This window comes from Ursus americanus, chromosome 10 (genome assembly GCF_024610735.1).
Source record: "Ursus americanus isolate L20-20 chromosome 10, mUrsAme1.1.p, whole genome shotgun sequence".
NCBI classification, from domain to species: domain Eukaryota; kingdom Metazoa; phylum Chordata; class Mammalia; order Carnivora; family Ursidae; genus Ursus; species Ursus americanus.
In genome coordinates this window covers 50,961,795-50,987,816 of record NC_142136.1, presented here as the reverse complement: position 1 = coordinate 50,987,816, position 26,022 = coordinate 50,961,795, and the positions used below count along the sequence as shown (strand labels likewise).

The 26,022-nt window shown below is 38.8% G+C and overlaps 1 protein-coding gene across 5 annotated transcripts in view; it reads right to left on the bottom strand.

Annotated features, from left to right (window-relative positions):
- The window catches only part of AKAP11 (A-kinase anchoring protein 11), a 48,197-nt gene extending 25,009 nt beyond the window's left edge, over positions 1-23,188 (bottom strand). The window contains exons 1-5 of one of the 5 annotated variants that reach the window (XM_045810942.2): positions 23,019-23,188; positions 10,399-10,508; positions 5,278-5,394; positions 1,992-2,039; positions 416-550 (exon numbers count right to left, since the gene is read on the bottom strand). In XM_045810942.2, coding sequence (XP_045666898.2) covers positions 416-550; positions 1,992-2,039; positions 5,278-5,394; positions 10,399-10,508; positions 23,019-23,169 — 561 coding nt within the window. In that variant the 5' untranslated portion in view covers positions 23,170-23,188. Of the gene's footprint in view, positions 1-415; positions 551-1,991; positions 2,040-5,277; positions 5,395-10,398; positions 10,509-22,439; positions 22,598-23,018 lie in introns of those variants that run through there. The other 4 variants (XM_045810944.2, XM_045810943.2, XM_045810945.2 and 1 more) reach the window with 4 other exon arrangements.
- Between the last annotated feature and the right edge of the window lie 2,834 nt (positions 23,189-26,022).

Here is a 26,022-nt window from a genome sequence, read left to right as displayed (position 1 = left end):
TGAATTTTTTTTTTAACAGAAAACAAGTTAGAGTATGTTCTCTAAAACACTGACACAGTATTTATATAAATTTGGAATTGGCCATAAAGGGGGGAAAGCTCCTACAGTTTACATAAAGGTAGAAGAAATTCAAGAAAGAATTTTTCAGGAAAAAAATAAATATGTACTTGTATATCATTTAGGGAACTTCACGCATGAAAAATCCAATTTAAAGCTATGGTCAAAATTATTCTATCCTTCAGTGACTTCAAAGCATCCTGAGTTATGTTTCCTACAAACCATATTTCCTTGAGATAGCATTAAAAAAAAAAAAAGAAAGAAACTTCATCCAAGCATGTAAAACTTTAAGACTTTCCATCAAATGTCATTGTAAAATTTGCCCTGAAAAACATTCGAAATGATAGATAAAAGTTACCTGATTTAGAGGACCACTGTTTATATCTGATGATTTACTTATATCCTTCATACAAATAATTTCGTTTTCATTTAGACTGCAGAAGTGCAGTGAATTCAGAAGATCTGGAAGTTCCAAAGAAACTGCAGCTAAATCCTAATTTAAAAAGAGTAATACAGTAAGTAACACTTTTGTTAAGATTCCTATAATGTGGGCCTTATCCAAAAACCATAAGGTCTACCATTAATACATTTCCCAGTTCAAAATAGTTAACATATGTAGTTTATCATATACGATTTTTTTAACTCAAAAATAAAATGTGCTAAAATATTTTAATACCTGCTACTTCTGTAGCCTTTTAAAGCACTGACATCAAGCTCTGAAACATTTTTACATGGTACCTCACCCATCCGTGAAAATTAGGCTTTTAATAATTTTTAGTTGCAAATGTCAACCTGCAATCTTCAGGTTAATCATGGACTATTTCCCACATACAGGGATTCTTTCCAATAGAATGTGCTTCTTGGAGCTTAAGTTTTATATTTATAAAACACAAATCTATTTCTCTGCCTTTCCACTTCAAGGTATTCTATTAGACTCTGACTGAAAATTTTATGAAGATTAATGTTAAGGAAAACAGATTTTATTTTTTTCTCACTTGCCCTTTTTATGTAAATACTTTATCAAGTGAAAGAAATAACATCTTTGACCCCTCCTAGAGTACTTTCCTTTATAAACATGACTTTATCAGTAACTCTAAGAGGAAGTAGACTGAGAGAGAGATACTCTGGAACATTCCTCTTTGCAGCCTCAGGAGTATGTCTTCTCGTGTGCCTTCTATCTAAACGGCTTCCTTCAGGCAAGGGCACAATCAAGACACACAGCAGTTTTCATTATCGCCTGATAGGCATTATTCATAAAGAAGTAAACAGTATTACTTTTTCTTTTGGGGAGACACTTCACTGCCACGAAAGGAAACACATGGCAATCACCAATATTAAGCAGCAGCACAAGGTCAAAAAGAAAAAGAAAAAAAAAAAAAGGATGCCTACCACATCTACACAAGCTTCAACCCTCTTGAGGTAACTGTGAAGCTCTCCTTTGCTGATCCTAATCTCAATAACCAGTCTCTCTGTAAACACCTTCCTAGATCAGGCTAAAATTTTTGCACTGGTTAATCATTACTTTTTACAAATTTCACCTTTTAAATTGAACTCTATCTCAATTAGAAATAAAATAATCTGATTAAGTCAGATTAGAAAGACCATCCAAATTAAAAACAAGTCTCATTTTCTACATTATGCACAGCATAGAGGGAAAGTTGGCCTGCGGTTGGCAACCTTCTCAGATAAATTATTCTGTGGTCTCCTAACCTAAAACTACTTTCTGTAACAAGAATTCTCTGAAAATGCTAAAAGTGAAAGTGTCCAAAGCACACTCAAGAGTTGATCTCAGAATGTCATCTTTTAGCTTTAAATGGGAATGGTAACAGAAGAGTTTAGTGTAAACTGTGGGCAAATAAGGCAAATTTCATGGTCTCAAATTTTGTTCCAAATAATCTCCCATGGTCTTTCCCAGTTCAATAAATTGACCATACCTGTATATGAGCGGCATCTGTTTCTTCATTAAAACCTAGAAATGTGACCTGAATAAAAAAGGAATAAAGCTCCATTAATTTGAGTTTTTTTTAAGTCTTATCACAATTAGACTGAGAGAGCTGAGATACAGAAAAAGAGCACATAAAACATTAAAATGCTGACTGTTATATACAAATGTTGAAGCAATTATGTAGTACGCTTGAAACCAATAGGTTACATGTCGATTACACCTCAATTAAAAATAAATACATTTTTAAAATGCTGACTGTCTTGGACAAAATGATTCGTTTTTTCAAAGATCATCACGAAGATTTTTCACCAAAGATTTGGTTCCATGATGCAGCTCTTCAACCTTCCCCACATCCACTTCATTAGCAAGTTTAGTCAACTCTACTCCACGAACATATCTCCCATACATCTACCCCTCTCCATTCCCCCTGCTGCCACTTCTCATCTGCACTACGGTCCTGTCCCACCTGGTCTCAGTAATAATCATGTCATTCCCTTGTCAAAACCTTCCCACACTTCCCACTGCCAAGTCCTAACCGAGGTCCCCAGGCTCTGGGTTAGCTGGTGCTTTCAACCTTCCCTCACTTTTATTCATATACATGGGCCCCCTTTTTGGGTCTAGAACATGACCAGTATGTTCTTGCCTGAGAGCTATGCAGTAACGCCCCCTGAACCTGGGTCTCTAGTCCTTGGATGCTTACGTGCCTCGCTCCTCCCCATTCTTCAAGATCCAACTTATATGTCACCCTCTCAGAAAGGTCTTCCCGGGCTAGGTCCCCAAGACTCACTATTGACTTCCTGTGATATTACCACTTATTTCCTTCAACATCTTTATATAGTGATTTCTCTGCAGAAGTTTATATAAATTAAATTTCTAGAGAATATCTAATGGCATGAAAAAATGTCACATTATTAAGTAAAAAGGACCAGTTACAGAAAAAATGATACAAGGTATGCATACAATTTCAACCTTATTTTTAAAAATATATGCGTGAAAAATAGTACTGGAATGCAATACACCAAGCTATAAGCAGTGATTAATTCTAGATGATGGAATTATAAGTGATCTTATTTTTTTCTACTGTTTTCACATTTTTTTTTAAAGATTTTATTTATTTATTTGACAGAGAGAGAGACAGCCAGCAAGAGAGGGAACACAAGCAGGGGGAGTGGGAGAGGGAGAAGCAGGCTCCCAGCGGAGCAAGGAGCCCAATGCAGGGCTTGATCCCAGGACCCTGGGATCACGCCCTGAGCCGAAGGCAGACACTTAATGACTGAGCCACCCAGATGCCCGTTTTCACATTTCTTCCCCCTAATTCATAAGATTAATGATAAGCATTTTCTCTCTTTTTTTTTGTCTTAAGGTTTTATTTATTTATTTGTTGGGGGTGGGGGAGAGAGACAGAGAGCATGCAAAAGCAGGGGGAGCAGCAGGCAAAGGGACAAGCAGACTCCCCACTGAACATGGAGCCCGATGCGGAACTCGATGGTGGGACCCTGAGATCATGACCTGAGCTGAACGCAGATGCTTAACCGACTGAGCTACCCAGGCATCCCTGATAGGCATTTTCTTTTTGATGCTTGCAGTATTTCTTAATTTTCTATAAGGATCATGTATCACTTTTATAACCCCCCAAAAATATTATTTTTAAAATTTATATTCCCTTTGTCTTTAACATCATACGAAGAAAAAATTTCCATTTGAAGACAGAATGGTAAACTGTCGACTAAGCAAGTACTGTGACTAAAAATATGAAGTACTTAAATGATAGCAATATGGAAAATCAATTCTCAAGAATTAAGGGAAAGCAGCATAGTTAAAATATAAAGCAACACTCAGTATACTTTTGATCTCTTTCTGATGACTCACAAACAAGTCAGAATATTACGTTACCCCAGGATCGTTATTCTAACTATGGTTATCACTTCCCAAAAGTGCTACAGTTAATTTCCAGGTTTCTAGATAAACTGTTGTGTTCTAGGAGCCAGTCTCCTCATCTATAAAACTCAGAGCAACACAACTCCTCTTCCTCAGGTGAGAAGGTTAATCGGAAAACATGGAAGAAAGTGCCTCACACATCACAGACACTCAGTAACAAAGACGCTCAGAAACGAGCTTCCTTCCTTTCTTCGAAAAAATACTTTGTGATATGCACACCCTCAAGTGAGGCAGAAATTCCTTCTATTCTTTCAAGCTTCCTTTTTCTGAATACAAAAGAGAAAATAAGCTGACACGGGGTTTTGAAGATGCCAGTAGTTTTATATTTCCCATTGATCGAGGAAGGCCTCACCAAAGAATGTGGGCTCGGAAAGGCACTACGTCAGCAGCTGGAGAGAGAGCGGCTGGAAAACTGTTTGAGGGCAGAAGGACACAGGAGACCTGTCACACTTGGCAACAACTGAGGAGATTAAGAGAGGCTCAGCTTTACTAAAGCAAAGCAGAAGGGATAACAGAGAAGATAATAGTCAAGAGCCACAGAAATTAGCTGACACAAAAGAAAAAGGCTCAAGCCGGAGAATGCTGTAGGCCTAAACGGGCTGCTCACCATCCTCTGGAACTACTTCAAATATAGTTTCTCAAGGAAGATGAAAGAAAATCCTTCCCAAAAATAATAATAATCAAGATTTTTTTTTATTAGATCCTTGGTTTCAAAAAAAATTTTTTTTTAACTAACATACTTACCACTTTTGAGCTTGAACAGCCTAATACCTTACTTCTCTTATTTGGGGACATGAATGTGTTGGTGGACTATGGCTACACTGCAGGAAAAAAATTACTTCTTTTCATGGTAATAAGCCCAAACAAAGACTGGAAGCACTGATGTAGCACAGAAATAGGCGAGCAAGTAGTGTACCTTGAGAAGTAAATACATTAATTTCAAAGTAAATTTATCACTACTTTTTCCTTTTGTATCAAAATACTGAATTTAAATAAGCAAGAAAATGAATAATAACCAAAAACTGAATAAAGAAAACAGTATATATTTCATGTTTCAGAGTAGAAAATTTAAGTATTAAAGTACGAATTATTGAATATAGCAGGAATCACCTAATACAGTGCTGTATGTGCAGTGACCGTGATCAACAATGCCCATGCACTGAATTAAATGTGCTCCCTATAATACACTAAGACAATTATGTGAGCCAGTATTTAAAACAGTTATTTCTCACGCATGTATTAATATGTAGAGATTTTGGCAATTTACAAATAGATGATGCAGCTTTACAAAGAAGCATGAAAATACAGGAAGAGATATAGAAAGTATTATGACAAACCTCAGTCAAATTGACATGTTCATCCTGCTTTAAACAATCCTCTGCTGATACACTGCATAGTTCCTTCTCACTCTGCAATAAGGACTTGACAGACTGGAACACATCTTCACTGAAGCTCTGAAAATAAAAGATATTCTTAATTTATTCAATTCTAAGACAAGGTAAAAGATCCTGGAGATGTTCTATTTTTAAATGTAGAGTCACTAGCTCTCCGATTAATATTCATTTGGCACCTGTGGATATATACAGACCTCAGCTGAGCTGAGAGGAAGAACCAATAGAGGGCTTAATCAAGAGTTCCACATGCTCAAAACACACACACACCACAACCCAGGCATTCGACCTACTGGAGCTCATGAGGCCCTCACTCTGGGCTCACTCACTCTTACCCCACACTAAAACCCAACACACTGCATACCTGATTTCCAAGTCACTGGCAACAACTACAGAAGGAGTAAGATGACGTGGACGCTACAGTTAAGGCGTGCTGACTAAAGTGATTACACTCATAACAAAGGTGGAAATGGAAAAAAGAAATAATAACCCAAGCTAAGGCTTTTCAGGGGTTCTAAGGCAGCTATATGATAAAATGAGGGAAAGTTTTCAGGATTTGGTAGGGGAGAGGTCACAAACACAAAGGAACAGGGAGAGGAAAAAGTTACCTAAAGATAATAATGGGTATTACAGTCAGATATAAAGAGAACATTAATTTCATTCTACCTTATTCTCCTTTCACTGATTTACTGATCTCCTCTTCTTAGAAATGTCCTTACTCCCTAACCTTTCCTGTAGAAATCCTACCCAGCCCAAGACCTGTGAAGATTTTCCCACCCCTTATTCAAATCAAAGTTTCTACTGTATTATCTACACACTGAGATCATTTAATCCGTATCACAACATATTACCTCCTGTTTTCATATATATATGTCTTTCCTACCATTAAACCAAATTATTGAGGTCAGAGACTATACTTGACTCAACTTGTTTCCTCAGATTTCAGTACCTCACATACTATATGAACTCAACAAATGTTTGCTAATTTAATAAGAAGTTATTGGAAATATTTGGTTTAAAAGACGAGATATGTATGAAACCAAAGCAGTAAAGAAAAAAATATAATATTAATTTGAATATGAATTATCAATATGAACTCATGATTCTTTAAACACATGTCCTACTACATTTCTCCACTGAAACATCACAGAAGCAATGACTCTCAGTAGTAATGCACCCAGATTTTGGTTTCTAAATACCATTTTGCCAATTAAAAGAACTAGAGCTCTTGGGAAAATGGCTGGTTCTAGGCTGGAGGCATTGCAAACATGACGTGTGGGTGGAACATCTTAACTGTGACAGAAAGCAACGAAGTGCTCAGGGACTAAATGGGTCATTTCAAAAGAACACAGCAGCAACAGGCAAAGGGGATTAAGAGCACATTTACTGTGATGAACACTGAGTAATATATAGAAGTGTTGAATCACTGTATTGTATGGCTGAAACTAGTATCACACTGTATGTTAACTATACTGGAATTAAAATTTAAAAAAAAAAGGAAATAGAGGCCAACCTGAAGGAATTCCCACTGGCCAAATTTAGGCATCAAAGAATAAAAATGGTAATAGATTGTAACAACTGGATTTTTTTTTTAAATCTCTGAATCCATTAAAAGAGACAGATAAAAGGATGGGGGTGGGGGGGAGAACACTTCCTTACATAAGAATGCTGGGTGACAAATATGGACAGAATGACAAGATTTACAAATGCCATTTGTCAATCCCAATGTAATTACTGAATTAGGGAAAGATTATCAATGTATCCTATCACTGGGTTAAAAGCTACTGGGCAACAGGATACTCACACTCTCTTCCAGCATCACCCTATAGATAGATTACTTATTAACTGTACCAATTATAAAGGATACAGGTCTTTATACTGGAGATATCTGGTGATACTGGGGGGAGATCAAAGAGACACAATACCCAAATAAAGTGTGAATCTTGATTGGATCCTAGATGAAGAGCAAGGTAAAAGTAACACAGATATTTGAGACAATTAGGGAAATTTGTATATGGACTGCATGTTAGATGATGTTACTGAATTAATAATTTTCTGAGGGGCGGTAATGATGCTGATGTTCTTAAGAGATGTAGGCAGCCGACTCTCACATCGTTTCAAAAGGGAAGTGTGTGGGTGCGTGCCTGTGTGTGCACGTGCACAGGTATATTTGTATATACGCACAGACAGAATGGGTATGGCAAAATGTTAACAGAGGGTGAACCCAAGTGAAGGATATGTATAGTGTTCATTGTACTGGCTTCTTTTCTCAACTTTTCTATGGGCTTAAAAATATTCTAAATTTTAAATGATTCTGTTTTCATTAATGAGTAGAGGTTTATAGGCTGAGATACAAACAACTAAAAAAAAAGGTAAAACATGAAATCTGAACCTAAACTATTGATATAATTCATGACACTGAAGGAGCAATGAGTACTCCTAGTACCCAGAGTACTTGGTTTCTAAATACCAGAAGGGGTTCTTTCGAGAAATAGCCAATTCCAAGTCTGAGGAAGGGAAAGTAGAAGGTAAAACCGGGTTAATCTATTATACCAGAAAGCAGGGAAGCAGTCAAAGAATTAAGAGCCTAATATAAAAGGATACAGGCACCAGTTTAGAGGGGACCATGTCTGAGACCCCTTGAGCAACTTAAATGAGTAAATGAATAAATGATTATAAATAAAAGATTATAAAACATAGAATTTTTAAAATCAATGAATCCAGAGCAATACAAATGAATAAATGAATGGAAATAAACTCACATGCCTATTCCATCAAATTATTAATCTGAAAATTGGTAATTCAAAGGCATTTATTTACCCAGCCTTGATAGGAGATACTGTAGTTCATTTAAGATTAATGAGAGAAGGCTTTTCTTTAAGAATTCTAGCTAATAAGTGTAAAAGGAAGATAACATTAGGAAAATCATCATTTTACAGCTTTTAGGAAATAACAGATTCAAGAAAGGGTCATCAAGGATGCCAAGAATATTAGATAAAAAGTGGTTGGAAAAAAACAAGATATTTGCACACAGGCAAGTATCATCTCATAGATTATTCGATAACAGAAAATGGAAAACATACTTTTAAAATGGAACAGTTCTGGAAGCATTACTACCTTCATCAACTGATCAATTCTTGCACCACTGATCACAGGAAAACCTGAAATTCTGTTCTCAGGTCATCCTACAGGGTATTCTTGCCAATTCCAATTGGCAAGAATTCTAATCAATTCTACAAGGTATTCTTGCCAATTCCAATTGGCAAGAATTCTAATCAATTCTAATCAAGCTTTGACAGCTAACTTCTAGAGTCTATGAAATGTAGAAGAGAGAGGAATAAGCTAAATACCACAGATCCAGTATGTGGGACGTTGTACAAGAAACTGGCCTAGCCTGTTCAAGAATTCAGTCTTGAATGAATGAATGAATGAATGAATGAATGAATAAATAAATAAATAAATAAATAAATAAATGAAAGAGGAGAAACTCTCAGACCAAAAGTAATGTAAGTAAGTCATAAGCATCAAATGCAACTCAAGGCCTAGAAGTCCAGACTGAATCCAAAATGGAAGTGTGGCTAGGGGTGGGGAAGACTGAAAAAGACATTTTAAGGGTAATAAAGGAAGTCTGAGAACGTCTGCGTATTGGACATTAGGGAATTATACTTAATTTTCTTGAATATGATAACCATATTATTGTTATGTGATAACTACATTATTGTTTCGTGGGAGGATACAATAATCCCTAGGAGAAGCATGATTCAGGAGTGAAGAGACATTAAGACTGTAACTTTCGGGGCGCCTGGGTGGCTCAGTCGTTAAGAGTCTGCCTTTGGCTCAGGGTGTGATCCTGGCGTTCTGGGATCGAGCCCCGCATCGGGCTCCCTGCTCTGCTGGGAGCCTGCTTCTTCCTCTCCCACTCCCCCTGCCTGTGTTCCCTCTCTCACTGGCTGTCTCTCTCTGTCAAATAAATAAATAAAATCTTAAAAAAAAAAAAAAAAAGACTGTAACTTTCAAGTAGTTCTGCCAGAAAGTAAACACGTGCCCGTGCGTGCACACACACACACACAAAGCAAATAAAACGAAGTCCAGTTGACCTCTGAACGACCGGGTTTGAACTCCATGGGTGCACTTACATGTGGGTTTTTTCAATGAACACGGTTCGCTGCTGTAAATGTATTTTCTCTTCCTTATGATTTTCTTAATAACATTTCCTTTTCTCAAGAATTTATTGTTAAGAATTCAGAATATAATACATATAACATAAACAATGTGTGTCAATTGGCAGTTTAAGTTATTGGTAAGGCTTCTGGTCAACTGTAGGCTATTAGTGGAAAAGTTTTTGGGGAGCCAAAACTTACACATGGATATTCGACTGCATAGGGGGTTGGCACCCCAAATCCCCACGTTGTTCAAGGGTTGCTGTATTAATAACTTCTGAATATGGGTGGCTGGTATGCAAGTTTATGTTTAGGTGTGCTATGGTTTTAACTCTTCCGTATGCTTGAAATTTTTCATAATAAAATGTTAGGAAAAAAGAGGTCAAGAAATGGAAGTGTAACCAAATTGTCTTAAGAGGAAGAGAGAGGGTTCTTCCTCAGACTAGAAAGATGATCAGGAATCATATTTTATTTGTTCACTACTAATTATACAGTACCTGGGACAAGGCCTAGCATACAATAAACACTCAAATTGATATTTTCTGAATGAATAAATGAGTAAATGGTAATATTTTGGGGCAAAGGTAAAGGTACATAAGAAAATTTATACCTGATGCTTATATTATTAAAAGATGGAAGATCTTGAGAAGATAGAAGATAGAAAACTATCTTCTGAGGAGAAATGGGGAGGCATTGTGATCTTTGGGAAATAAGGTTGATTGACTTCATGACTTCATATCACTATTTTCATATATGCCAATCTTTGCAAGATTTCAATATTAATAATTACAATATTGAGTTTCATTTAAAAACATTCATATCATACAGCTGCTTAACAAGATTTAAAAAAATGATCCACATTTTTATTAAAACTATCACTAAAAGGAATCTAATACTGTGAACTTACTTTTCTGACAGATGCTCTAGTCTTCATATGACTGTTTCTCAAAGTCTGGAAGGTCGCCATAACTATATTGCTGTTGTATGTAATCAATGAAGAATTAATCCATAAAACACCTAAAGAAAACATATTAAAAGAAAACAACTAATTTACTGATTTTACTGATTCAGGCAAGCATTCTGTCCTAAAATAACTTCCTTAAATTCAGTCATTTAAAAAAAATAAAAACCTAAAAATTCTGAGACATAAAAAATTATTTTAAGCAGTTTGCCCTTATCTATTCAATCTCACTGCCTTTGTGTTTTGTTTTGTTTTTTACAAATAAGAAAGTATTTGAAAGTCTTAATAAGAAATGTTTGGAAAACCTTTTAAAATCTAAAATAGCGATTATCACAAAAGAATCCCACCTTCCTTGCTTCCCAAAAGTCACTTGAACCCTACGGCAACTGTGAATGTATGAATGTTCTACTCCTTATTTCTTGGGCAGAAATATTTGATAATGGATGAATGAGACCATGAAATCTGTATTTATCAAATAAAATCCCATAAACAATAACAAATCCTTATTTATGAATCTTAACAGCATACCAATGAGTAGAGTTCAAAATATCCAAGTTAAATGATTAAGAGTACTTAAAACACAGGCACATGTACACACGCATGTGCGCGCGCACACACACACACACACACATACACGGGCCTTGGAAGAAACTCTAAACTAAGAATTTAACCTTTTTATCGATGATTTAAGAAAGTACCTTTGAAAGCTTAAATCAACTTGGGCATTAAGTACTCAATATTCACATCTAATCACAGTACCTTGTCCATTTAAAATCTACTTGTGCTCATGCTATGGATAGAGGGAGAACGAAGCAATACAGCCCTCTTGAGTTCAGAGACTTGGAAGGAAAGTATTTTATTACAGAAAAGAATGAGAATAGGAACTCAATTCTAAATCACTAAATAATTTAAAAATTTGAATGAATAAAATTTAAGAAATGGTTAGTTTCAATCAAACTGGCCTTACCAAGAATAACCTAATTGAGGTTTTTAAGACATCTGATTAATATAAATTTACACTATGAAGAGATATATATGCAAAACCAAACGTCAACCTAGTTTCCATGAGAACGGCAAACAAATCAAATGTTGGTGGCGTTCCAATTTTATATTCTTTCACTGTAGAGAGAAAACCGAAGCATGTATGCGTGCACACGCACACACACACACCCCCCTCTAGACATTTCTAGGTTCTAATTTTTAACAAAGAATTATGATGATATTCTATTCTGAACCAGAATTAATCCTAGTGGTCTCCTTAACAATAAAATTTTATTAATGACTAGAATTGAAGGACTGTGGGAAACGCAAGGGAGGTCGCATCAGCACAAGATAAAGAACAATATACCACGACTCAGAAGAGTACCATGTGTCTCTATTTCACCTTTCATCGGCTTTGTTTACTCTAGCTAAATTACAATATCTCTGGATCTGTCTCTTCAATGTATATATCAACTTACTTTCTGGAGAAATTTATCATAAGAATCAAATGGAAAATAATTTATAGGAGGTACTTTGGAAACTATAAATCATAGGTAAGAGAAAACTAAAATATTTACTTATGGACCAAAATGATGGAGAGGGCCAAATTCTCAAAACAAGGTATAAATATAAAAGTTTATGTGGCCAAAGCAAGACAATAATCTTTTTATTTTCCCCAGGCCAACTCATTCTCCTTTTCCCCCACAGAGTTCTCTTCAACTGTCAGAAACCCTCAGAGGCAAAGGGACTTGCCTTAAACGTTACATGAAGCATACAAAATATAAAGGCCAACACAAGGGTTCCAGAAAAGCAAAATTCTCAAACTCGGCGCCTGAGTCAATTGGCACCTTTCGTGTGGGCAACTGCGTAATACAGATCAAAACTTTGGAAATATTCCTATGCTATAAAACAGTAATTCTACTTCTGGGAATTCATCAAAGCAAGCAATGATCCTGAAGCATCTCGGGTCCCACTGAGAGCTTATAAAGCACCAAGTGCTTTGCTAAGGGATTTACACGAACGTTTCATTTAACCCTTAGGACCGGCAGAGTAGTACTTCAGTTCTACAACGAGACAAACTGAGGTAAGGGAAGTGAGGCCGTTCGCCCAGGCCCACACAGTAAGCAGCAGAGCTGAGATGCAAATCTAAACTACACGCCAGCGCCCAGGCTCTGACCACTCCTCTGGAGTGTGTAACGCTTTGGAATGCGGCACATCACACTTTGTATCAGAGAAAAATAAGAAGCCCTCTAGATGCCAGAAACGGGAGAGTGACTGAATAACCCAGATGTGGTCCCCCATGATGTGACTGCATTCAAAACCACACTGAAGGACAGAGAAGCACACGAACATCTTCACTTTCTCTGACTCCCGAAAGGGCGAAATCAGGGAAAGAGATGGGAAACAGCATCACCTTTGCAGCTGCTAACTAAAGTCGACAGGAGGGAAGATTACACACTAACCCAGAAGAGAAGCTGACCAATTATCTAGATGAGCCGCTTACCAGAAGGTGCTGTGACAAGCCATGCCCCTGCGGCACAAGAGACAGTGACAAGGAGGTTGGGGATCTGAGACAACATCCTGCCTGGATTTGACAGCTCTGGTTACCCCAGAGCTCCACCTACAATACTCCTGAATAGCGGACCTAGAGAGAACACTCTCTTCACTGTTGAGTACTAAAGCAAATGGAATCCAACGTTCAACAGACCTATGAAAAAATAAAAAAATAATAGGAAATATACTAAAGAAAAAAAAATCCAGACAAATATAATCATGCCACCCAAAACTCATATTATCTATTTTCAGAACGGCGCCCTCAGAATTTATATTAATAAAAAATAAATTATATTTAGTTCCATATCTTCACTCATTTTCTGAACCCGACTCCATTCCTTTGTGTTTAACACATAAGTAAAATATTATCTCACAAAGGGAAAAATCTATCGGAGAATAATCTTTGCGACAGTCCATTTAAGTGAATCCAACACGAGATGGTACGACTCATGCTCCTGGTAAACACATCTCTGGAAATGAAGCAAAGACAAATGGGGGAGAAAGAGCAACAGAGCAGGGTTTCTTCACCATCTTTTATAATTAGAGAGAATGTAGTTTTAGACAGATTTTACAAGAGGGGCAAAACTATAGTATTTTCCCCTAAACACCGTTGTGTTATGATAATAAACTTTCCACTGAATACTTTTTTGATTTGTGCCCTATTATGGGTAAATAAACAAGAGTCCTAAGCAGGGAATAACTGTTTCTCTACAGTCAAAGAAATTAAAATGAATCTAGATCATTCTTTTGAAAGCAGATCAGAGACAGAAAGTAGAGAGAGACAAGGCAAACAACTGAAAAGTAAGCTGCTAGAGTTCAGTAAAAACACAGCATATAAAAACAACACCATGAAATAGGGGCACTTGGGTGGCTCGGTCAGTTAAGTCATCTGACTTCAGCTCAGTTCACGATCTCAGAGTCCTGGGATCCAGCCCTGTGTTGAGCTCCCGTTCAGCAGGGAGTCTGCTTGTCCCTCTCCCTCTGGCCCTTCCCCTGCTTGTGTGTGCACGCACTTTCTCTCCCTCTCAAATAATAAAATCTTTAAAACTAAGTAAATAAATAATAAATTAAAAAATAAAAATACCATGAAAGAAATGAAATCCCCTTAGAAGCAACCAAAAAGCAGAATAGATAATGCTAAAAACACTGGAACGCCAACGAAGTCTTAGGAAATATCACAGAATAAAAACAGATGAAAGCATTAGAGAAACAATTATAGAGAGTATAGAAAACAGACATATGGGACACTTGGAATAAATTACACTTATCTTGGATCCTGCGATTTCCTTTCTTAAAATTTATCCTACATATACACTTGTACAAAATTCATGAAGATATATGTGAAAGAATGTTCACTAAAACAAAAAAACTAAAAATACTCTAGAAGTCCGTCAATTCAAATAAACTATACTACGTTTGTATGACTATCACCAGCTGCTGGAAAGAGTTAGATCAATACACACTGATGTGACAGCATGTCCACAAAATATTAAGGTAAAAACCAAGTTGCAGAATAGTGTAAACAGTATGTGCTCTCTACTTGTCATTAAAAATAACTACATACACATGCAACTCTGGGTGTATATTTGAACATGTCTAGGAGATACTAGAATGCATATAGACTAAACTTATGACAGTGGTCATTCATGACAGCTGGGACTTTTTTTAATCTTATGAAATGTCATATAACTATAATATGGGAAGATGATACATTGTTAAGTAGAAGACGACAAGTTTCCATATGTTCACAGTATCCCACTTTTGTGTAAAATCTGTATGACTGCACGTGGGTATTTATATATGCAATGTAAAAGAGAACATCTACTAAATGGTTATAAACATTATTTTTTATCTGGGTAGATACAATTATATGAGTTTTATTTTTCTGGATGTAAGTTTTTTCATAATCAGAAAATAAATACTTCCAAGACTTTCCTCCTCTCCTCTGGCCTAAGAAATTTTCAAGTTGACATCATCTATTTCCTGACCTTTTTACAGCATGAGTTTACCAAGCCAAGGAGTCTCTGAAACACCTTGTCTTCTACCAACACTCTTATCCTATCTTGACTCTCTTCCTAAGGCTCTGATTCTCAAACTTCAGTACACATGTGGATCAGCTTATTTCTAATACCCCTTTCACCCCCAAAGATCCAGATGCAGGTCTACATGGCAAAGGTACTTCTACATTTAATGAGTTATTTGTGAAAATATAAAAGTTTCCAATAATTTCTAATTCTATAATATTTGATAACATATTTATAATAAATGCTCCAAAAACATGTTGGCCAAATTCTGAATGGCCAAGTATTAAAAATATTCTGTTAAATATAAATACAACAAAGCAGGGCAAGATATATGAAACATGAGTTTTTGATGTTAGACAACAGGTAACCCAGGCCTATGACCGCTAAAAGAAGGGAAACATTAGCTGCCAGCTATTTCCAGGTCACAGCACAGCGTGAAGAAACCCAAGCAGTCTGGCGGTCTCACCAAGTTGCAGAGACAGAGATGAGAGTCTGGGAAGGCCAAGGTGGCTAGAATTTGCAGGGCAGTGCACTGGAGAGAGAGCTCACAAAGACTGAAAGCATCAGAGTTGCAGATGGGTTCTTCTAGGGTCCTTGGTCAAATACTGATCTGTGCTGAGTATCACAGGTTGGGGAAATAATTACCTACCAAAGATCAGCAGGCCAAACAATACCTAGAGCCAGACAGGGCTTGGAATCATTTGCACTCCCACCAACCAGAGTGGAAAAAACCTTGTAACATGTCAGGCAAAGGATGGCCTCCTCAGAAGGAAATCATCTTAGCTGGGGGACTAAGTCAGCACTACACCAGAGGCTGTTCTGCAGTCACCCTAACAAAGCTTAAAAGCAAGCCTCAAAACAATCCAACAGGTTCCAAATAACCTGTAAACCCCAACTAAATCCAACACTCTTAAAAAAAAAAAATACAACAAAATCAAGCAAGCAACAGCATAAAACTCAATGGCTAGCACACAGTCAAAAATTACCAGTGGAGAAGAAAAATATGACCCATAACCAGGAAGAAAAAAGTCATTAAGTGCAGATCCAGAAATGACAAAGACGATGGAATGAACAGAAAAGACGTTAAAACTGTATTACAAATATGTTCCATATACTCAAGAAGGGAGAGGAAAACATGGTCATAAGAAGAGAAACAGAAAATATAAGAGATCCAAAACAAAACTCTAGAGATAAAAATAAACCTAAAAATACATACTGGGTACAAACAACAGCAGATTAGAGAATGGCAAGAGAACATGAACTTAAAGACATAGCAATAGAAGCTATCCAGAATAAAGCACAGAGAGAAGAAACCCGCAAACAAACAAAGCAGCATCAGTGATTCACTGTGAAAGGTAACTGGCATCTCCAAGAATGTGGGGGAGAGGAGCACTGTATGGAGACAAAATGGCTCAGAATTTCCAAAAGTTGATGAAAACCATAAACTGACAGATGCAAGGGAGATCAACAAACCCTAAGAAAAATAAACAAAAAGAAGACCACACCAAGGTACATCATAACCCAGTTTCTGAAAACGAGTTATAGAAAAATCTTAAAAGAGGGGCGCCTGGGTGGCTCAGTCATTAAGCATCTGCCTTCAGCTCAGGGCATGATCCTGGCGTTCTGGGATCGAGCCCCACATCAGGCTCCTCTGCTATGAGCCTGCTTCTTCCTCTCCCACTCCCCCTGCCTGTGTTCCCTCTCGCTGGCTGTCTCTATCTCTGTCAAATGAATAAATACAATCTTTAAAAAAAAAAAAAAAAAAAAAGAAAAATCTTAAAAGAAACAAGAGAGGAAAGTATACATTACATACAGAGGAACAAAGAAAGACAGCAGACTTCTTGTCAGAAACTATGCTGGGCCATAAATAAGATAATTGAGCAACACCGCAAAAAAAGTCTCAAATGATGGGGCGCCTGGTTGGGTCAGTCAGTTGAGTGTCCAGCTCTCGATTTCGGCTCAGGTCATAATCTCAGGGTCCTGGGATAGAGCCCCAGTCAGGCTCTGTGCTCAGGAGGGAATCTGCTTGAGACTCTCTCCCTCTCCTTCTGCCCCCGCCCCTCTCCACACTCGCACACATGTTCTCTTTCTCTCTCTCAAATAAATAAGTAAATCTCTAAAAAAAAGTGTTAACTGAGCTATCCATACCCAATAAAAATATCTTTCAAAATTCAAGGCAAAATAAGTTTATTTGAACTAAAAAAGCTGTGAGAATTCATCACCAGCCAACCATCACTAGAACAATAGGCAAGAGAAAAACAATACCAGATGGAAGTTTGACTCTAACAAGGAATTTAGAATGCCTGAAAGGGTAAATATGAGGGCAATACAAAAGATACTTCATAGAGATATTTCTCTCCTTGTTTAATCCCTTCAAACAATACCTATTTAAACTAAAAGTAATAACATATAATGGGGTTTACAACCTATACGAGTAAAAGGCATGACACAATAAAACATACAGTGTGGTGGGCTGGAGTTTAAAAAAAAATACTGTTCCTACAGTATACAAAAAAATGATATTGATAAGTCAAAGTTATCTGGTAAACCCTAGAGCAACCATTAAAAACAAAATAAAATAATAACTAAAAGGCAAACAGTGGCATAAAGGTGATGCTATCTCCCCTTTTCTGCAAAATCAGGAAGCTAAGGCTCATCTTCACAGGATTGCTACAAGAATGCAATTACATAATATATATAAAAACAGTGCCTGATAGAGCAGGAATTGATACAGCAGGAATTCAAATGTTTTCTTCTTCCTTAAGAACAGACTTGCTGTTTGACATAAACCTAAAAATACCACAGCTATCAGTTACTACTTAGTTTTCTCTTTCAAAACAATAATCAATCATAAAAAAAGACCCAATTTGTGTATGACCTAAATGATTATCTATTAAGATCCTTGCTTCTCTAGTTTCCTGTATAGCAACAATAAACACAGCTTAAAAAAAGAGAGAAAAAAAAAAACAAACCCTAAAATCTTCAGGCTGTGCTTTCAAAGTGAATACGTGGCTTAGAAATTTAAGTAATATTCTTAATCTCCTACATAACTCCCATTTACAAGATCATTTTAACAAAAAATATGTTCAGAATTTTAACCCAAGAAAACATTCCTTTATCGAGGACATCTACGATGCCATGTCTCAAAGACTATACTGCTGAAAAGACATTTAAGCAGCTCTTGCAAACAGTAATAAGCCTCTACCCTCATCCGCCAATAGCAGGAATGAGTGAATGGATCTGCTTTGCCAATGGCCCCGTGCTTGCTACATATGAGGCATCCTAAAAGCCTGTGCAAAACCTATTAATTGACAGGCTATAAAGGCATAAGAAAGAAAGAAGGGTGTGAAAGATAATTTAAAGGTTCAAGCTTGGGGAGCTGGAAGAAAATTGGCCTTTGCCGATTATAGGGTAACTGGAAGATAGTGTTTTATGTCAATATAATATCCAAAAGGCACCTAAAATATACACATTAAGTGGGGTGGTCAGAGTGAGAGATGTTATTCCTGGAGTCATCTATACATACAGAACTTGAAAGCTGATCCTAGAGACGAGAAAGAATAGAAGATCAAGAAAGAATCTAAGGGGACAACCATGATAAAGGGTTGCTTGGGCAGGTAAACAAAGAACCACAAATACGGGGCAGTTGGAAAAGCAGGCGAAGGAGAGATTTAGAAGAATTTAGTGTCACTGGAGTCAAGAAATGGTTTTATGTCTGGAATGGTCAGCATTAAACTTCTAAACTCCTGAGGGTAGAAATGATATTCTTTCATCTCTGAATGTTGCAGGAGTCCCTTCCACAGCGCGCACTCAGTAGTAATAATACCACATCGCTACACTGTGCCAGTCAGGCACTGCTTAATTGCTGTTAAACAGAATTCACATTTCTCACAACAGTTATTACACCCGTCTTACATATAAAGAGACTGAGGCACAAACCACTTAACTAATCTGCCTTAACTTAACTTAACTCTAGTTTTACCTAGAAGACTCTGTCCTGAACGAGCCCATTACTGAGAGTAAGTTCAGTGTAGTACTGGGGGGAAAACTCAAATGGCAGGATGTTAAAGTACACCAGAGATACCCATCATTTCCTCCCTGTCACCTCTTCATTAGAAACTTGCAGTACCCAGTCTAAAAAAGTACAAACTGGGGGTGCCTGGATGGTTCAATCGGTTAAGTACCTGCCTTCTGCTCAGGTCATGATCCTGGGCTCCCTACTCGGCAGGGACTCTGCTTCTCCCTCTCCCTTTGCCCCCTCTCCCCCCGGCGTTCTCTCTCGCTCACTCTGCTTTCTCTCTCAGATAAATAAACTTAACAAAAAAAAATCTTAAAAAAAAAAAAGTACAAACTGAGATACACCTAAATCTCTTCCCCATCCATTCTTCTGTTCCCATCTTCCCCCGTCCTGAGCCAAACGTACTACAAGTAGATACCTGGCCCACAGGACTATCTTCCAGAAATTCAGAATGAAGATGTGAAGACACTTGTTGAGAACCATGCTACAAAAGCAAAGTTAGTTGGCACCACAGCAAACCAAAGTTTCATGCAAACTTAAGTCAGAGGGAAGCGGAAACCAAGAGCTTTAAAGAGAGCCAATTTGATAGAAATTGGAACGTACAGAGTCCAGAGTAGCAGAGACAAAACCATGTGTTCCCAGAGAAAAACTGAAGAGTAACTAACTGCCTGAAGATTTTCTAGTTCCCAGGATCCTGAGCTGGACTTCATGCAATGGACTTCAGAGGCAGTCTTCCAACTGTTATGACAAATGCCTTTTTTAATTAAGTTCATTCAAATGGATTTTTGACACTTGCAGCCAAATAATCCTCAAGCCATTAAAAGAGGTCAAAGGAAAAACACTGAATAAGCAGCTACTATGTGCTTCAAAGTAACTTTGAGGTATTTTGACTTTTCACCATCAGGGATGAGGAAATGGAGGCTCATTTACATTAAGTAATAGATCTGCCTGACTCCAAAGCCCAAACTCTTTATTTTGCCTCATTTTCATTCAAGTTACATCCAATCTACTCAGACCACACCATTTATCTTGTTTTTTTCTCATCAAACATTCTCAGATTAATCCAAAAATGTTAACTTTTCACCTTTTAACCTGTTCGGCCGCTATATACTTCAAACACCTTTACTCTAGGAAGTATTTAACAATAAAATGAACTGTCATATGCAAAGATGAGTGGCAGAATAAAGATATTTGGGTCCTTTTGGTCTGTTTCGAAACTCATACAGTTCTTCTTTTCTTTCCTTTCCCTACCTTACCGGCTGATACACCCTTAGGTCAAGCCCAAACTAAGGATAGATCTTTTCCTATCTTGTCCCACCCTCATTCCCTCCAAGTGGTTGACTTTATTACTAAAATGCAGGCCACGTGACAGAAAAAGAATACATTCAGACTGCCTAAATAATTATCCTACCCAAAATGACTTCATTACTTTTGTTTAAAGATATTATTTTTAAGGAATTTCTACACCCAATGTGGGGCTCCAACTTACAACCTGAAATCAAGTCACGCGCTCCACCAACTGAGCCAGCCAGGTGCCCCCCTCCAATTACTTTTCCAAGGCAAGACAAAACAACAAATATCTACATGCTAAAAGCCTGAAACCCTTACCAAAAGGTTATAAAGCCTAGTAAAAAATTGTATTTTTCTGTCCCTGAAAATCAGTTTGCCAAGATGGAATGGGAGGGAACTTTTAAAATCTAGACCAGTCTCTTTTGCCCATTCCCAAAAAGACATTTCCTAAGTTTTTCACATTTTCTTCAAGTGTGTAACAGAGCTCCACTGCCTATTTATAAGTGGAAATTTCCCTAAAACTGACCTATAATGTATCATCTGATTTTTCTTTAAAAAAAAAAATTAAATGTACTATATCCTTCTTTCAGCCCTTAAAGGTAAAGGAGGACTTCTTTAGATTCTAGATTTATCCCAGGAATTCAGTAGCTAAGGCAGCTGTCTTATTGTGGGTTCAGGGTCTTCAGCAGTCCCCTATCCTCAACAACTGAGAAATATCACTAGCCTAGGAATATACCTCTAGGCCCTTAGCAACAGTGCAGTTATCTGGGTACATTCACTAATCACTAGTTACCAGGTCAGCCTGGGAACCCATTTGTTCTGACTGCCTCAAATTCCTTCTCTCTCATAAACTGTTCTGTTACTCACAGCCCCAACTAACAGTGAAATTCACTGTCAACTCTGGTAGTTCTGCCAGAAGGAACATAAAGAAAAACCACGATACTTCTTTAAAAGGGTGACTAGATGTTTAAAAAGATTCATTAAAATGCACTATTTTAACTGACACTAATCATGCTGGGAACTGTGCTGCCAATTACTCTAAAATCATAAACAAGACATTAAAACCATCTTTGCATTAGTGAGTACCTTATATTTTGAGTACTCTATATTTTCTGAGTATTTCCAGACATATCAAAATCAGTATCAATCAATATAACTATAATATCCCTAACACGGTGGGAAGAAGCGAAGGAAAGCTTACACGTTTCGCAACGGACTGAATAATTACGAAGCTGAAAGAGAACCAGAATTTTTAACTCTGATTTGCACTGAAACCATTAGGTATGTGTGTCAGCTCTATTTCTCTGCCTGAAATTTCCTTAACATCTTAAGCATAAACCACCTCCAGTTTAGTAAGATTTTAGAGGAGAGGGAAAGAAGAATTGCTACTAAGCTATACCACTGTCGCGGTTTAGATTCTACTGCCATTGCTATTGTACCAACGTTTTTACTACTTTGGTCACATCCACATATTTTCGCGTAAAGCAGAGTAGGTCCCTGGAATAACAGAAGTATATCCAATCCATTCAGGATACGGATGGCCAGCATTTAAACCATTAACAACAAACAGCCTCGGAGAAAATGTGACAGCAAATCCAAACACCAACACTCGGAGGAGCTGCTTGTCGCCTTCCGTTTCTGTCACAGGATTTGGGTTGCGCCTGGTTCCATGGCTCTGGGGTTCTGACAGTGAAGGATGCTGCGCGGGGACAAAGTGCAACGTCCTCCTCCTCCTGCATAAGCTCCTGTGCGCGCACCACGAACCCAAACTAAGCACACGCACCGCTACGCACCAGAGACCCGGCTCTGAAGACCATCCTGGGGATGGAAACTGAGCTTGTCATTCAAAGGGGCAGCAACTCGGCCGCTACACTCCGTACCCCAGAAGACCCATCTCGAGTCCGAGGACACCCCCTCCCCCCAGGCCCGGTGCCGCGGGCTTCCTTCCACCGCCCAGTTCCTCCCGCCCTCCTCCCACCGCCGTGCCAAGGCGCAGCTCTGGGCAGCTCCGAAATCAGAGCAGGGACTGCGGGCCGCTCCATCCACCGCGGCCCCGCAACCACGCCGCCACCCCGGCCAACGCGCGGCTTATGCTGCGGGCGGATCCGCACCCGCCTCACCTGGGGGCCGCAGCCTCCGCAGCTCACAGGCATGTCACCGGCCCGCAACGACCAGCCGCGCGAGCCGCCAAGCAGGCGGGCGGCCCCTCCCACACCGGCCCCCAGCCCTCCCCCCCCCTCCCCGCCCCCGCCCTGCCCACCCCCGGCTTCCGCCGCCGCCGCAGTTCCAGCCCGCAACACCACCTAGTCCCCACGCCTCCCACTCACTCTCGCGAGAGGGTGCGGCGCCTCTCGCGAGAAGAACTCGGTGACCAAGCCCGCGCAAAAGTGGGTGGGCTTTTAAAAAATGAAAGAGGGAGCAGGAAAAAATCTTCCCACGTGCTCTGGGGCGGCTAGCGGATCGGCCCCGCGCGTCACGTGACGTGCAGGCGTCCTCTCTATTGGCCAGAATCTGCTCAGCCGTGGGAGCTTTAAACTCCTGGCTGACCTACGAACCTGCGGCGAACGTCTTGCGCGCTTCCTGATCCGTTACCTTGGAAACGGTTTAACCCTTTTTTCTGGCAAGATACCCAAGCGTTGGCTGGCTCTGCAGGTTTGGTTTCAGGCCCTTCCTCCTTTCTTTCGACCCCTTCGTCTTACCCCCTGGGATCAGCTGGGCTTCTTCCTCGCCACACGCTAGCTTTGCTGTCTTCCGATCGCCAGGGCTCTTTCCAAATCTGCAGCCCCAGCTGATCTGACGGCCCAAGTAAGGCTCATCCTTTGGGGTGGCTCCGCCCCTTCTCCCCAGCATCTCTAGGGAGGACCACTCACAGCGCACCAGGCCAACGGCCCTATCCGAACCTCAACAATCAGCATCAAGGGATCTACCGGGCCCTAGTGCTCGCCCTTAACAATTTGCGAGGTATCGGAATCAGGAAGTGAAGTATTGGTCACGGAGAAACCAAGCTCTAGACGAAAAGCTAATGTGTGATTATTTACATTTAGAATCGGAAGGCCTAGCCCAGTCAAGTTGCAGTCTCCTCGTGGACATCTATTCAAGGGTGGAAATACCCGATAGATGAGAAAGACATTTTGACGTTTATCCTCACATGAGTTTTTCACTGTTTGGGGGAGGAGGTAGGGAACAATGGGTGCATTCCTATGCTCATGTCTTCGTTCAACAAATTTTTGTTGGGCTACTACAAATGTTAGACAGTACTCCAGGCCGTCGATTGAGCAGTGATGATGACACATGAGTTTAGGTTCTAGGGTGCTTATGGGGGAGGAGGGGAGAAAGAAAAAATGTTTATTGGCCTTAAGCTCAATGCAAGAAAAGTACAGTAAATGTTGTGATGGTGATTTTGATTGGGTGGCTGCTTGAGGGGCTGACCTTTGGAGGAGACACGTAAGCAGTGATTTGCATAACAGGCTTGCAAACGTCAGAGCGAAGAGCACTCCAGGCAAAGGAAACAGCTAATTCAGAGGCCTTAAATTGGGTTTAAGAGGAAAAATATAAGAAAGTGAGAAGAAATAAGCTTGGAGAAGTAAACAAACATAGGCCGCATCGCGCAAGCCTTTGTTAGCTAAGAAAGTAATTGTGGGGAATTCAAATGGAGTGGAAGCCATTGGAAAATTCTGAAGAGCAGAGAGACACCTATGCTTTAACCTTTCTGTCTTTAAAGCTCTTCCCTGCAGAGAATTGATTTTAAGGAGGTCACAGAGGAAGCAAGAGATTCTCAAGAGATTGAGACTTGTAGTCCAAGACAGACACAATCCCAAAAGGCTTAATTTCTAATAACCTTGACATTGCTTTTCTAGAATCCATTAGGTCAGAGCCCTGGTGCTGTTTGCTGCCTTTTGTTAAAAACATATGGATACATCTTCAGTTACTGCTATTTAATTACAATAAGAGAAATAAATGGAAATTTTTTTGTCACTTGGGAAAATCAATGTCCCAAGAGGAAAATCACATTTGATTTTTTCCCTCCACGTGCACCACAGAGATAACCACCTCTTCTGTCTATTCCTAAAGTCAGTTCTAAGAAAAACACAACATAAAGTGACGTCAGTGCAGATATTTATTCCTAAGTATAAGATTTGAAAAGATAGAGGTTGAAGGTTAGAAAATGAAAATGTTTCACTAAAAGAAACAGAAATCAGGGGACAAATTCCAACCAGAAGACCTCTCGTTAACTGGTAAAGCAACCAAATCAAGGTTCCTTATCATTCCTGAGTGTCAGCTTCCTCATACATAAAACAAGACAATTTAACTAGCCTACACGCATAGTGGTTAAGCCTGAATTACACTTTGGTATGCATGCACCAGTAAGACGGAAGTTGGAAAGGGAAATGAAATTTTTGTAAAATCTAAGAGTCAGCAGCACAAGCCAAATGAAATTGGATGCACCTACGCTTACGCGTGCACACACACGCACACACACACACACACACACACACACACGCACACCCCAGCTGAGGAACTATGAAACTAGTTAATACAGATACCAGGAATTCTTCCCTAAGAAACCTTGGCCTTCTCAGAGTGTGAAAACGGAAGCATTGCCACCTGCTCAACCTCATATTCCCTGTAGCTATTTTGAACCTAAGTACTATTTAATAAATAATGGTTCACATGTTCCTGATCAAGATTTAAGGAAAGGAAAATGTTTAAAAGATCAGAGGCAACATTTTAAAGTTAAGCTAACGCTTTAATGAAAATGAGATTTTAAGGAACATTTTGGGGTTACTTTTTAAAAGAAAAAATGCTAAAAAGAGAAAAGATATTAGTTTAGCAAATTAAGACCATTCTTTTAAAATGCTAAAAAAAATGGAGCGCTCTTTTGAGTGCTGTTTGCAGTCCTCATAATGATTAACTGAAACAGCTGCTTGGTACTGCTAATTTAGATGAACAATGGGCTCAACTCTATCATTCTAACATGTATTAATAGAGCCATAAATCCTCCCAACTCACCCTAGCAAGACAGTCATTGTGGTCTCTTTTGCTAGCTACAATTTTATTTGGAGTACAACGAATATGAAGTGAGAAGAAATTTAAGATTGAGATCCGTTTCTACAGATGTCCCTAGTTCCTGGATTCTTTTTTTTTTTTTTAAGATTTTTTTTTATTTATTTGACAGAGAGAGACACAGCGAGAGAAGGAACACAGGCAGGGGGAGTGGGAGAGGAAGAAGCAGGCTCCCAGCAGAGGAACCTGATGTAGGGCTCGATCCCAGGACCCTGGGATCACGCTCTGAGCCAAAGGCAGATGCTTAACGACTGAGCCACCCAGGCGCCCCCATTCCTGGATTCTTTTTAAAATTATTTTCTGTTTTAACAACTTTATTGAGTCATAATCCACATACCATGAAATTTGCCCATTTTAAAGTGTACAATTCAATATGTTTTGGTATATTCCCGGAGTTGTGCAATCATCACCAAAATTTAATTTTAGAAGGTTTGTCCCCCCTAAAAGAAACTCCATACCCATTAGCCGTCAACCCCCCACCTCATCCCCAGCCCTAAGCAACCACTAATCTACTTTATGTCTATACATTTGCCTATTCTGGACATTTCATATAAATGAAATTATACAGTACATGGCCATTGGTGTCTCCATTCACTTAGCATAATGTTTTCAAGGCTCATCCATGTAGCTTTTGTCAGT